General features: G+C 40.1%; 2 protein-coding genes across 2 annotated transcripts in view; both read left to right on the forward strand.

Annotated features, from left to right (window-relative positions):
• The window catches only part of pnp4b (purine nucleoside phosphorylase 4b), a 5,102-nt gene extending 3,039 nt beyond the window's left edge, over nt 1–2,063 (forward strand). The window contains exons 5-7 of the mRNA XM_008298332.1: nt 981–1,171; nt 1,413–1,492; nt 1,622–2,063. Coding sequence (XP_008296554.1) covers nt 981–1,171; nt 1,413–1,492; nt 1,622–1,762 — 412 coding nt within the window. The 3' untranslated portion in view covers nt 1,763–2,063. The remainder of the gene's footprint in view (nt 1–980; nt 1,172–1,412; nt 1,493–1,621) is intronic.
• A 4,550-nt stretch (nt 2,064–6,613) lies between these two features.
• On the forward strand, nt 6,614–13,147 carry LOC103369601 (membrane-spanning 4-domains subfamily A member 15-like). The gene is made up of 8 exons (XM_008298351.1): nt 6,614–6,641; nt 11,052–11,164; nt 11,268–11,378; nt 12,183–12,239; nt 12,309–12,494; nt 12,678–12,791; nt 12,867–13,010; nt 13,109–13,147. Exons 1-8 carry the CDS (start codon nt 6,614–6,616, stop codon nt 13,145–13,147), a joined length of 792 nt encoding a protein of 263 aa, XP_008296573.1.
• The last annotated feature ends 1,521 nt before the right edge of the window (nt 13,148–14,668 follow it).

Here is a 14,668-nt window from a genome sequence, read left to right on the forward strand (position 1 = left end):
GACAATTTGGAATCATCAAATAACCTCAACATGTTTCTGGACTGTGGAAGGAAGCTGGAGAACCTGGAGAGAACCCACGCTGCACGGGGAGAACATGCAAACTCCACACAGAAAAATCCCGGTGTCCTCACCGGGACACAAACCAGCGACCTTCTCGCTGTGAGGCAACAATGCGAACCACCGCTCCACCTTGCCCAGCTTCCTAATCAATAACTGCATTTCATTGTATTCATTGACTTTATTGTCAATGCTGTGCAATGATAATAAAGTTGAATTTTAATTTTAATGTTCAAGCCTTCACAGGAGCTCTGCTGTTTCCATGGTTTGTACGTTAAATATGTGGAACTCAGTCCACATTGACTCCTTCAGGTTCAAAACCTTTAAGCAGATTTGTTGCCTGTCTCACCTGTCCAGGAGAGAGGTTGTGAAGACTGCTGGGGTGACTGACAGGCTTCTTTCACCACTCTGTAGTTCAGCAATAAACCAAACATAAGGTCTCTCTGCTCTCCATCTCTGACAAACAGCAGCCGACCTTTAAGCCCCACAGTAACAGACAAAATGGCGGCAGTTGCTCCAAACAGAACAGTGAGGGAAAATGAAACTCCCTTCATAAAGTCCCTGTCCACGTCAAGTTTGACTGAGTCTCTTCTAAAAACAGAACATCAGTCTGTTTTTGAGTAACAGCATCAATGATTGAAGGCCCTTTTATGCCTCTCCACCATTAATGTTCAGAGAGACCAAATGAAACAAGAGGAGTAAAAACAGAAGACTACCATGTGGTTGTGTTACTTTAACTTGGTCCTTCTAAAAGTTTTACCTTCTGTTGCTTTTCTCAGTGTTGTGATGTGCTTTTTAAAGTGAAAGTGTTACATTTCATCTAAAAAGCTTAAAGAGGACAGAGGAAACAAATGATTCCCTGCCTTCATTTTAAATTGGCTTTATTGGCACTGTGCAGCAACACACCTGTCTGTCTGTTTCAGGTTTGGTATCCGGTTCCCCTGCATGTCTGACGCTTACAGTAAAGTTCTCAGAGGTTTGGCCTTGGAGGTTGGGTCTGAGCTCGGCTGCAGCGACTTCATCAGAGAAGGAGTTTACTGCATGGTGAGCGGACCGAACTTCGAGACCATTGCTGAGGCCCGAATGCTGCTGATCCTGGGCTGCGACTCAGTGGGTAAGACAGGTGGACAGACAGGTGGACAGACAGGTGGACAGACAGGTGGACAGACCAACAGACAGACAAGTGGAGAGACAGACGTGGATGGAAAGACAGAAAATATAATTTAGTGCTTCATTTCAGTGACACCTGACCTCAGGTTGACCTGATAAAGTTTGATGCAATGAGAAGTGATGAAGGCTTGCATTAATGTTCTCTTTAATTCTGCTTCACTCTCTGTTCTCCTGGTTCTTCTCAGGTATGAGTACAGTACCTGAAGTGACGGTGGCCAAACACTGTGGACTCAGAGTTCTCGGTCTGTCCCTGATCACCAACAAGGTCAGTTAGTAAATCCAGGGCAGCATGACTGCAGTTTAATTGCAGTTTAATTTCAGTGTGACTGCAGAGTGATTGCAGTGTGACAGAGCTGATCAGGCTGTATGATGATGTGAGTGTGTTGTGCATCAGGTGTCTCTGGACTACAGTCGGGAGGAGAAGGTGAACCACGAGGAGGTTCTGGAGATCAGTAAGATGAGGGCGGAGGTTCTGCAGAAACTCGTCACCACACTGATCAGTCGCTGCCAGCAGCAGAGCATCAACACACACTAACAGCTTCAACAGCATCACACAGCATTCGGCTGCAGCAGCAGTATGAAGTGTTTTACTCTTCCCAGGTTGAACTCACCTGTAGTGACACACTGAGGACGACATCTCTCATTCACTATAACATGTCTTCTGTTAGACCAGCTGGGTTTACCTGTGTGGTAAACCCAGCCAAAACCAGGACACACCTGAACAGGACCTGTCACGTCACCGTGGAAACGTGACTGTAAACACACTGTGACCAGTCGACTGTAACTGTTGGAGTTTTTTTTTTTGCTGCTGCCACAATAAAACTGCTGCAAATGACTGAAGACTCTTAATTTAGATCTGAACTGAAGTGTTAAAACAATAAAGTCACACAATAACACAAAGTAACTGATCAATGCAGTAGTCATTTAGCAACTCCCCTGTTCTACGACGTAAAATCAATGTTTTGGTCAGTGAAGTCTTCGAGGACAGAAACACGACAGCTTCAGTTCTCTGCCAGAAAGGCTTCACAGCAAGGTGAAAATATTCTGAATGTTGTGTCAGCTGAGACTGATATTGATGTTTTCAGGTGACTAAAACACATTTTGTTGCTAAATCTGTCCACAGCAGGATGTTGTTTAACTTCTCTGCTGGTCCTAAACTAATTAATGGATCTGTACCTCATTTAAGTGCACTTTAAATAATCTGAACTAACCCTTTTACGAGCTAACCCTTTACCTGATTTGATGCATCTCAGACTGCTGTCTGTGCACTCAACAAACCTCTGCTCTCAAATTACTGCTTAACAACGCTGTCAAAAGTCTCCAACCAACAGAAAGCCAGCTATGCTGTTGAGTGATGAAACCGTTGCTTCCTCCATGCAGGTGACTGCCACAGATTCACACTAAAAACTGGAAAAGTGTTAAACTAAAGTCTGAGTCCACCTGCAGGAGAACGGGCAGCTGACCGTTCTCAGGTGATCGGTGCAGGTGTTGGTCGGTCCCTTATTCATGACAACATACAGAAAATAAAAGTGTCACAAAGACTCTGGTAATAGGAGGGGCTAAATACTGAGGGTAATGATTGTCTGGCCTCTGATTGACAGTATGTGACTGTGTAACGGGGTTCATCCACTCTGACCTCCAGAATTTATTATAAGTACCTCATTTGTTGTCTTGCTAGAATTTGATAGTTAATACATACTACAGTGTCTGTATTTTTACTATAATAACTACATATAATACCACATAGGATCTCCCAAATCAGCCACCTCAGGTCAGTATTATTTTTATGTTGCTGTCACTTTCTTAAAGTTTAACAAGTAAAGACATATTTTCTGCACAGGAAAGCATCCATGCAGCAATATTTTCAATCAGGTTAACAACAGTTGCAGGATGATTTAGCTGAACAAGCCTCCAATAAGTTGATTGAATCCAGCTGAGTGTCATCTAAACACTGCTTCAATAAGTAGAATACATGCAAGGAGGTCTGAGTTTTGTACAAAGTAGGCAACATGCTCACTGAAACTGTTCTCAAAAGTTTCTTTTTTATGTTAGAGGTAAGAACTTTTGCACTCGTTAATTTAGGGGCAACACCTCAGTTTACTGAGGAATTATTTTAAATGAAATCTCAAAGAGACTTTATTTGAAACTATTTGATCAGTCTGTTACCTGAAAGTCATAAATTCTGATTAAACTGACCTCAGTTCCCACACAAAAAATACACAAAACCGTGAACTGGTCTAAATAAGAAAGGTTTATTAGCTATTCCACAATTATAATACACGTGAACGCTTGTCAGGGTTGATGAAAATATGATTTTACTATTAACAGTGGCTCTAATTGTGCTTTTGGCCACATTTGGTATTAGCAAAAACAGAAAAAGAATGTATGGAAGGCGTGGAGAGGAGTTTGCCGCAACTTTTGGTAACTTAACCCTCCTCTTCTTGTTATCAAGAGGAGAGAAGACTGCATTTCTTAACTTAAATTAAGAAAATGCACTATATCCATCTCTCACCATGACCCATGAACATGAAATGAAAGAACAGTGACGTACATATACCTCATGAGATATAACATCGACTATGCAGCAAAAATCAGAATGTGATGTAAAGTGTTAGATGTATGTCAGCATGTGGAAACATAACACCTGGGGTGAAGCATTGATTCCTACATGACTGATTATACCTGTGATTAAACATTAATGCATTTAATGAGCGGCAACATGAGTGGTAATGGTGATGTAGTCTCGACCTCACCGGCCACTTACTGTTGCTAGATGGCACTGTGGATCCATGACCGAAGCGTGAAAATTTTTGTAAAATGTTATCGTGGTCCTCATACCACCTACAGATGTGATTTTTAGATAGGTGATACAAAGCCTTCTTATTGAGATCAGTACAGTTATAAACACACCAAACAGAGATTGGAAAAATTGTTCTTTGACCTGTGTACATGTAAATTGTCACAATGTATATATACATTTTCTGCTCAGATGTGTAAATTCTTGTATATATTTGTCTTATCTTGTTTTGTTTTTATTATTATTTATTGTATTTTATTTTATTCCTTTCTTTCTGTAGTTATTTTACTTTATTTTTTTTTTTTTTTTAAATCTAATTAATTTTTTTATTTTCCTCTTTCTATTATTCCTGCAAATTCCTATGGCGACACCAACAGCCGAAACCAAACTCCTTGTATGTTGTGTACATACTTGGCCATTAAAGCTGATTCTGATTCTAATTCTGATTCTGATGTAAGAGTGTAAGACTTTTCCAGACCCCTACTGGTATGCAGCCCAAGTTTTATGACTGTGCTCATCAACTACCCCGCTGCCAGTGAGGGGAACATCTGGAATGATCCACCGCCAGATAAACGGAAGAAAATGGTTGAATGGATGGATATGAGAAATTCACAAATGTTCACTGAACTCTCAGACTGTTGGCGTTTGCTCCAATATACTTTAAATTTCATACTTTGTATCTTCAGAATTGAGGTTCCTAATAATCTTGTATTTATCACATTTCACATGTAAACTACTGTTTGTTGTCATTTCACACAAAGGAAGACACAAAGAAACGAAGCTCCAACCAGAAGTGACAAAATAAGAAGACCAAACATGTTCTGGTGGTGTGAGATAAAAGAAACAGTAATGAAAATATACTAAGCCCAACATACTGAGGATAGAGACTCAAACAGGATGCTTCATTTTCACATTTCACACACTAAATTCAATCATTTGCTCAGAGGAAAACCAATTTTTAATATTGCCATTCTGACATAATAAAATTTTGATATTCTTTCTAGCTGTGGAAGACAGAGGCACAGAGAGACAATATGAATTCAACATGAACTACAAGAAGAACCTGGATGTCATCAGGTAAGAACGTCCTCACAGCAGGTGATCCCATTTAAGACCGACTCACTGAGCCTCGTGTCAGGGATGTTGTTTACAAAATTCATGTGAAAAATTCTGCGCAGGCCTTTTTTAAAAAAAATTTAAACTCTGCTCTAATTTTTTTTTTAGTTCTGAATTTATGTCATGTCTGTAGTTTTTTCTCAGCTTCATTAGGTGCTTATTTTCATTGGACAGGGATAAAATTTGTGTTAAACATTTTTCAAACCCTGGAGATAGTTTACAACAGCTGCTGCTAAAAAAAAGAAAAAGAAATGATTATCTTCAAAAAAAAAATATATTGCATGATGGAATAATTTAGCATCTTAGCATATTTTCCCATATAGCAACACTAAATATTCACCACCAGGTCACTAAACATGTCATTAAAATAAATGTCTTACAAAATGTTGATTAAAATGTCATAAAAACAGCAAAGCACAGTATGTCACTGAAAGTGTCAGAAAACTTAGTGTAAAGCAAATCGATGAAGATATGATTCAAATGTCAGAGTGTAACATGTTGTTTGAAATGCAGTCCAGACTTTATTATGTTAATGGCTATCATTGGAGATGTCACCACAACTACAAAGTAGAGTATGTAATTGAAAAATATCATTAAAACGGCCTATTATAACATGTCAATGAACATGTCATGAAATTGTGATTAAAAACGCTGAAGCATAGCATGTCGATGAACATTTTTTTAAAATGTCATAGTAAAGCATGTTGTTATAATTGTCATACAAACGTCACAGTATGCTATGTCATTGAATATATATTTTTAATGACATACTGTCACATCTGGCTGACATTTTTATCATCATGCTTTCCTACTACATATTTTTTTACATTTTCATCAACATGCTGTACTGTATTTTATGACATTTTCATCAACGTGTTATACTGTGGCTTTTTTAAAAAATCACAATTTCATAAACATGCTATACTATGACATTTTTAGTGCTATATTATGATGCTCTAATGGAATTATCAAGGACAGACTTTGTTATGATTTTGGTGACATTTTCATCAAAAGACCACACTACGACGATGACAAACTAGTCTTTGATGTTTTGATGACGTCTCATGAAATGCTCAATGACAATACTACCAAGACTTAATACTACGCTATGAAGGCAAATGGCATTATCAACAACATGCTATACTGTGCGATGTCTTAGTATAGACTCCTGTTGTAAATGTGATAACTACAACAACATCATTGTATACTATGTCGTTGAAAGTAGAATATGTCATACTCATGCATACACAAATGTAAACATTTGTATGACATTTTCGTCACATATTGTACACGGGATGCTGCCAACAAGTTTAAAGCTGAACCAGGAAAAGATAGAGTGTGAGTTTATTTTTCTGGGAACTTCCTGAGTCTGATAACAGATATCAGCCTTAATTCCGGAGCTTCCAGAATCTGGGTCAATAAGTAACTCTGAGCTTAGTTATGAAGCAACAGCTCTTTCACATCACTTCAGACATGGCAGCATCTTCATCTGCAGCGACTGGTGGCATCTTCGTGGTCACACATGTGATCCCAACACCTCCAACTGCTGGGGTCACACATGTGATCCCAGCACCTTCGACTGCTGGGGTCACACATGTGATCCCAGCACCTCCGACTGCTGGGGTCACACATGTGATCCCAGCACCTTCGACTGCTGGGGTCACACATGTGATCCCAGCACCTCCGACTGCTGCACCGCAGAACTGTCTGGAGAAAATCCAGTTCTCTAGAGGCCAACTGGAGGCACTTGGGGTGAGAAGTACAGCAGACTATTTACTGTGAGACCGTTTAAACTGTTGTTTCTGAGCTGTATTACTTGTATTGTATAGCTTGTATTGTAATTCACGGTTTTACTGTAGACGGTGCAGATCATGATCGGCCTCGTGATCTTCCTCTTCGAGCTCACCATGCTTTCATCTCCTGACACTTTGGGGATTGTTAGCGGCGCCTTCGTCTGGGGACCTTTGGGTGTGAGTTAACAGACAACAAATCAGTCTGCAACTGTAATCAGATCACTGTGTCAGCTCAAATATCAGAATATATGAGAAATGTGGGAGTTGTCTTGTAGCTAATTCGATACAGAACATAATCTGTGAGTTCTGAACTTTGGACTCTCATTTCTAATCTCAGGTCCTTGTATTCAGTTTCAAATCTTGAGTTTTTGGTCTCAAGTCTCTAGTCTGTGACATGTGGTTCTCTAACCTCAAGTCTCTAAACTCTTGAGGCTGGTTTCTGGTCTCAAGTCTGTAATCTTTAGTTTTTGGATTGTAATCTCTAATTAATCTCTTCCCAAATGGATATTTCCTCAACTAGACTCTCTGGTCTTCACTCAGTGGTTTCTGGTCTTTAGTTTCTAGTCTCTAACTGGTAGTTTCTGATCTTTTGTTTCTAGTCTGTCATGTGCAGTTTCTAGTCTTCACTCAGTGGGTTCTGTTCTCTTTCAGTTTGTCACAGCTGGATCTGTGACGGTGGCTGCTGGGAGATTGATGAATCGCTCTCTGGTCAGTAAGTCATCAGTATACTTAACACCTGCTGCTCAGGTGTTTGTCTGAGGCAGGTGCACATTACAGTAACTCATGGTTTGTAGGTGCTCTAACTGGCCTTTGTTTGCAGGTAAACGCTGCTCGGAGCACCAACCTTATTGCCGTTTTTGCATCAGGAGCTGCTACTGTCATTTACTCTCTGGATGTTTATGGCTTTTTTCAATATGGCGGGATTAGTGCTCAGGAGGTAAGCAGATCACAGTCCAGAATCCTGCTGCTCAAACAAGAAGGCAGCTCACTTACAGAGAACACCTGAACAGGTGAGTCAGCACGCTTCTTACCACAACCTACCATTCTCTCTCTCTCAGAGTCAAGGTCGGATTTCAGCTGTTTTCTGCGGACTGTGTGTCTTGGAGTTTCTCGTCTCCATCAGCACCATCCTGTTCACCTGCAGAGGCTCCCATCAGGCCACACCTCAGGTGAGTCACACCTGAAACATCAGTGGAGTACAGGAGAGATTTTAACACCTACAGACATTATTGTCCTTTGTTTTTTGTCAGGAGCCAATCATCATAACCAACCAATTACCGCAGAGGACAGAAGCCCCACCCACATACGAAGTCCCACCCACAAGTGAAGCCCCACCCACCACACAAGCCCCACCCCCTACAGACAGTGCCTATGAGGTGTGTTATTGCGGTCATCTGACAACACATACCCCTGTCAGGTTCTGTTGTACTTCATGGTGTGTTGTTTTTGTTTACAGGAGATGAAGCCTCCACAGTATGACACCACAATAATCTGATCTCATCATTCTCACTGACTCCACCCTCTCCTCACTGAGTGAGAATACTCAGTTTGGACAGTAATCGGGTGTATTTACTCAAGTACCTTAATAAGCACACATGTTAGTTACTTTACTTGAGTAGTTTTGTGTCTTTCTACTTCATTCTTGTACTCTTCTACAGTTGTATTTATTTCAAAGTTTACTAACTAGCTACTTTACTGATACATGTTCAGTTTATTAAATATAATGTTGCAAATTAAACAAAAAAATATATAAGATGTTTTAAATGCTTCATTTACTTTGACAAAGTTAGAATTATGTAATAATGGATCAGTCATAATATTCAGACAATGTATTTCATTAATATAAAACTCTTTCGTAATAAAAACTTTGACGTTTTGGCTCTTTAAGTACATTTATTATTCTGTTTTTAAAAATAAATAAATAAACATTAACATTTTGGGGAGTTGAACTTGTAATGGAGAACTTTATTGCTACTTTTCTTGAGTAATGGATCTCAATACTTTTAGCACATAAATAAAGCTTTACGTTGATTTAATTCTTCAGTGATCAGAACGCTGTCACTTTTTTAATCAACTTTACTGTGTTACTGTGTAAAATATAATAGAATTCTAAATAAATAAAACTGGCATGTACACTGTGTGACTCTATGAATGATTCAGGCTTCATTCATTGAGTCATTTCATTTCTTGTTTTATTGTGTTAATCTTGTTGCTTTGTGTTTTTTTGTGGTTGTGTGTCCCAATAAAAGAAAACAAGCTGTAAAGTCATCTGTTGCATTGTTTAAAAAAAAAAAAAAATACTGAGAAACTGAATCATAAAGCTGCTCAACAACATTAGCAAATATGTGGACAGAACTAAAAGTCAAAGGTTCCTGAAAATCTGCTGAAAATCTGGACAAAAACAAAAAGATTAATTTGCTATAAATTGCAATTTATAACTGTGTTAGTCAGAAGACAAACAGCAGCCAATGTTTGAATAGGTTTTAAAGCTTAAAATTCATAGAACAAAAATCATTAATCACAGGAATGAATTCACTGTTCATGTAAAACCAGGGACTAGCCAGCAAGAAGTGCTGTTTAAACACATTTAAATCGGTTTGTTTCCCTTTCCTGTGTCAGATGGTTTTTACTGTTTTTCAGAAACACGTCAAAGAGTTCAGGAATCTGAGTTCAGAGCTGCTCATTAAACTGAGAGAAGGACGTCTGGGGTATTTTGGGGGATTTTAGTGGACAGTTTCCTGAATGTCTTTAATGTTTAACAAAGTTTAGTCCTCTAATATCTGAAGAAAGAATTGATTCTACTAAACCTGTAAACCTAAAATAAACACTTCCTTCCTGAAACATTTCTGATTTGAATCAGTCCAACAGAGTTGATTAAAAACAATGGTTCATGATAAAATTACACAATAAAAGCTAAATCAGGAGATAAAAACAAATCCGTCTCAGTTTTCAGCCAGACTAAAGGGGGATTTATGACTCTTGCTTGTGTTGTTGAGCTTTCTGCATATGTACAGTGAAGGATTATGGGTATTTTAGGAGGACTGGTCATTTTTGTATTTCTTTTCCACTGAAACAAATGAATGATGATGTGATTTTTGCTCAAGTCTGTCCCAAACAGTTGTGTTCAGGTTTCTGCGGGCTGAGCTGTGACTTCAGTGGGGTCCAGGTTGTGGTCTGGACAGTCAGATCTGAGGCCTGACCAGATCAAATACATAAATCTCTGTAGTTGGTGTCCTGAGGAAGTGCTGGTCTTCTTGTTCTGATGCAGACTCTTTCGATGGCAGCAGACTCAGTAGGTCATTCCATTCGTCTCTCTCCCTGCAGAGTTTTCCACCTTCCTCCTGGAGGACCCTGAGTTGATCCCAGGCCAGAAATGTGATCCCTGCAGAGATCCCTGGGTCTCCTCCCAGCTGAAAACCTCCAAAGAAAGGGGGACCCTAATCAGATGTTGAACCTCCTCAGCTGGATCCTGTGAAGAAGCAGTGACTGCTCTGAAGTCCCTTCAGATATCTCTCATTTTAGCTTGTATTTCATTTTTCAGTCTCTACTCAGAGTTCATGACCACAGATGAGGGGTGGAACGTAGATCAACTGAGCAACTCATTGGGAATCAGATCCAGAGACACTTACACTCCTTTATTTGAGGCAGCAGCTCTCTCTAACTCAGAGGGAGCAGTCCAGTGGTTTCCAGGAGAGAACCATGGCCTCATGCTGGGAGCTACTGACTCATCGTGGCTGCAAACCTGAAGGTCTGATGAAGCCAACAGAAGCTTATCATCTGCAAAAAAAAACAAAAAAAAACAGAGACTCTGAGGTTCCCAGAGTCTCTGGTCTGTAACATACAACTTATTCCACCATGTTGTCACAAGTGGGTCCAGCTGGTGTCACATGTCCGCTGTCTTCCATCTGACTTAATAAGTTAATGATGAGGTGAGCTGAACTGCAGCCAGAGCAAACAAAGTGTGTTTTAGTGAGGTGAATTTCCTCCTTCACATCAAGGCCTGCAGAGAGAAACTTGGATGACGAAGCAGTTCGTTTGTCAATAAGTAACTCTGAGCTCAGTTATGAAGCTGCAGCTCTTTCACATCACCTCAGACATGGAAGTATCTTCATCTACAGCGACTGGTGGCATCTTTGTGATCACACACGTGATCCCAGCAGCTCCGACTGCTGCATCGCAGAACCGTCCAGAGAAAGTCCAGTTCTCTGGAGGCAGACCGCAGGCACTTGGGGTGAGAAACACAGCAGATCATTTACTGTGAGACACTTCATTAAAACTCAGCCTTGAGACTGTATGTATGTAAGTATCTCACCTGTTACCTGTTGCCCCAGCAGACGGTGCAGATCCTCATTGGACTGGTGGTCCTCTTCTTTGGGCTCATCCAGCTTCCATACAGCCATGCTTTGGAGATTTACAGCGGAGTCTTTGTCTGGGCAGCTCTGACGGTGAGTCTGTTCAAGTGGTGAATAAAGAAACTGTTAGAGAGCAGGAGTTTCAGTTTTTTAAAGAAGAAAGCAAAGATAGAACCCAAAAAATGAATCATTACGTTAACAATAAACAACTTCTAAAGCACATATCCAAGAGAATTCAGGAAATATGTTGCTGTACCATTTCAGATGTATTTCTCTTAAAGTTCATTCATCTGTTATTTGGGACCCAAAACTAGGTTCTGTAAAATATTTTGGTTGAATATTGGGAACTTCATGTTTTCAGAGCTGTCCCCAGAAAGTTCCTGTAAGTGTATACATATGGATGTATCCATATTTCCTTCTAAAAATACAGTCTTTGGTCGACACTTCACTAACTTTTGAGACCTCTAACATGAGTAGAATTTGATGTGTGGAAAGCATGACCAGACCAGGTTCCAGTTTTTAGATCTTTTGACTAACTGGTGTTCGTAGGGGTTTATATGTTGTCATTATATGTGCTAAGTTATGAACTGCTTCCATGTTGTCTTCATGTGGAAATTTAACAACATATGAGGCTGTTTTTACTGTATGTTCATATACAGATACTGAAAATGAACACTGAACAGAGAAATGGTTGATACACACATATGAATAAATCTCATATTTATTACAACACGTCGTGGCATTGAAATTTTTGACTAAAAGATTTGGCGTGATTTTTTGAGGGTGAGAAACAACAAAAAACTCTGAAAACAACCTGAGACAGTGGACGAACACCAATATCTGTAATGAACGTGTTGAGCTGCTCACCTGCAATCACCTGACTGTGTTTTCCTGCAGTTCATCACAGCTGGATCTGTGACAGTGGCTGCTGGGAGGTTGTCCAGCCGTCGTCTGGTCAGTACCTCATCATCACCATATGAAATACCCGCTGCTCAGGTGTGCTCACCTCTGTTTGCTCTGCAGGTGAAAGCAGCTTTGGGCCTCAGTGCTGCTGCTGCTGTAATTTCAGCTGCTGCCACCATCATCTACTGTATGAATGCCATCATTTCTCACAGTGGTGTCTATTATCGAGAACCTATCAACTGCTGCTGGTTCAATGGAAGTTATTACAGTTGCTGCTATGATTGGGAAAGCTATTACATTGATTGGGTAAGACATTTTAGTTTACTGGATCCACTCACGTTTGATCAGCTAGGTTTCTCTGCAACTAATTACTGCACATGTGATTTTTAAAGTGGGTCATTTCACAGCTCCTCCAGAGGCTCAGCAGAAACTACATTCAGGAGTCGACTCCGGGGACGTTTTGATTAGAGTCTCATTGTTTCTTTCCAGGTTCCCGCTGTAGGAGTTTCCTGTGTTCTAGCTGTGTTCTCCTTCCTGGTGCTCATTGTCTCAGTCCGTATCGCCATGTTTGGCTACAGAGCCTTAAGTCATTCCACAAATCAGGTGAGTCCAGGTGAATCTCGGTGTAGCATCTTCTTCCTGTGGTTCTAACATCAAACCTGTCTTCTGGCCTTTCAGCCACCAGTCATCATGATCAACCAACTGCTTGAAGCTGCATCACAGACACCAAAGCCCATGCCCACATACGAAGCCTCACCCACCCCAACATATGAAGTACCACCCGCCCCAGAGGCCCCACCCCCATCAGAAGACAATTATGAGGTGTGTTATGACGGTAGGAGGTCACGTGACTAAATGTAGAAAACAAACACAGTCAGGTTGGTGTCCTGTTATTAAGACTCTATTGTTGCTCTTCACAGAGACTGAAACCTCCAGAATATGACACCAACATGGTCTGACCCCATGTTCTCTGCTTTCTGAAGAACATCCCAGAGAACCAACATCACAGAGAACCAACAAACATCAAACAGAACCGGCAAACAACAGAGAACCAGCAAACATTAGAGAAAACCAGCAAATACTACATATAACCAGCAAGTATTAGAGAGAATCAGCAAATATCAGATAGAACCAACAAACATCAGAGAGAACTCATTTTCAGTGTGTTTATGTGCAGTGAATGTAATTTATGTTACTTAAATGGTCTGAGACTGATGAAAAATACGAATATATAATAAATAATAATACATTTTATTGTTTGTTTTTATACAGGTGTTTCTATTGTGTATGTGTGGAGCTGAACGGTTAAAGGTCAAGAAGGGAACATTTTCATTTCAATGTAGAAGATGTTTAGAGTGTGACAACGCTAAGTATCTGAACTGTGGTTTTGTCTTTTTCTGTCATTTTCTGCAACCAATATATCACATCTGTGAAATTGTGCTTTGAATTATCGGAGACATATCTGAGATCTAGGATGGGAATCACTAGGTCTACAGGGAACACTGGGAACACGAGTCGAGCAGAGGGCTGTACTACGAAGCGGAATTAGTAGGTTAGTGAGGTATGTTGAGCATAAAGCCAGAGTTTTCAGTGTCACAAAGGTGGCTCTCTTTTTACCTGCTAGATCTCCATGGTAGCTGATACTGTGGAGCTAAACTGCTCAGGAGCAGGTTATGTTCAGAGTTTTGGATTTAAATCAGCTGGAAAGAGTGTCTCCCTTTAACCAAAGCATTTCCTGACTATTATCTATAAGCGATACAGATTCTCAACTGAGGGAATGTGTTTTATCTGCAAACATGCTGAGTTGTGCGTTACTAATATCACTGAATAAAGCCGTGTAGTTACAGTATCACACACTGTATGCATTGTGTTGTCATTGGAACCTGACACGTATTTAGTTGACGATGCAGAAATCATATAAATATGTTTCTATGTTTGGCTCTGATTTGCTGTCAAGTCTGTTTACATGCTGATACTGCAGCTGATAAAACAGATTAGAACATGGATTATTCTACTGGTATTTATTACAGAGAATATTCAATCAGTAACATTAATTTCACTCTGATTTGGCTAAAAACTAAATTGATATCCTGCATTATGGCACAGTGTTAGACCTAAATGCACTTCAATACAATATCATGTTTAAATATATCAAGTCTTAAGTTTAACCTTTAACGTGCAGCTGTCAGTTAGAAATAAGTGGCAGCATCGGTATTGCAGCATTTGCAGTGGTGGCACTTTTTGCTGTCATTTTTCTTTATATTCCTCATTGTTCTCCATTAGAACAACATGTTGACTAAAGCAGGTGCACACGATCGTTTCATTTAGTGCAGAAGAAGAGTCACGTAAACGCCTCCTTTTACGTGTACGAGAAGAGAGTTTGAAGCAGAAAGTCTGAGTTGACAAAGAAAGTTGACAACCACCTTCGTGATACCTGTTATCTCTGACTGGGTCTGTTGTTTCTGTCGAGCCGGTTACAC

This window comes from Stegastes partitus, unplaced genomic scaffold (genome assembly GCF_000690725.1).
Source record: "Stegastes partitus isolate 25-593 unplaced genomic scaffold, Stegastes_partitus-1.0.2 Scaffold1307, whole genome shotgun sequence".
Classification (NCBI taxonomy): domain Eukaryota; kingdom Metazoa; phylum Chordata; class Actinopteri; family Pomacentridae; genus Stegastes; species Stegastes partitus.

Bases quoted from the DNA above. Each gene is read 5' to 3' on its own strand.
- LOC103369601 (XM_008298351.1), top strand. From the start codon at position 6,614: ATGGCAGCATCTTCATCTGCAGCGACTG. The intron at 12,792-12,866 runs GTGAGTCCAGGT...CTGGCCTTTCAG, and splicing joins TAAGTCATTCCACAAATCAG to CCACCAGTCATCATGATCAA. The intron at 13,011-13,108 runs GTGTGTTATGAC...TGCTCTTCACAG, and splicing joins CATCAGAAGACAATTATGAG to AGACTGAAACCTCCAGAATA.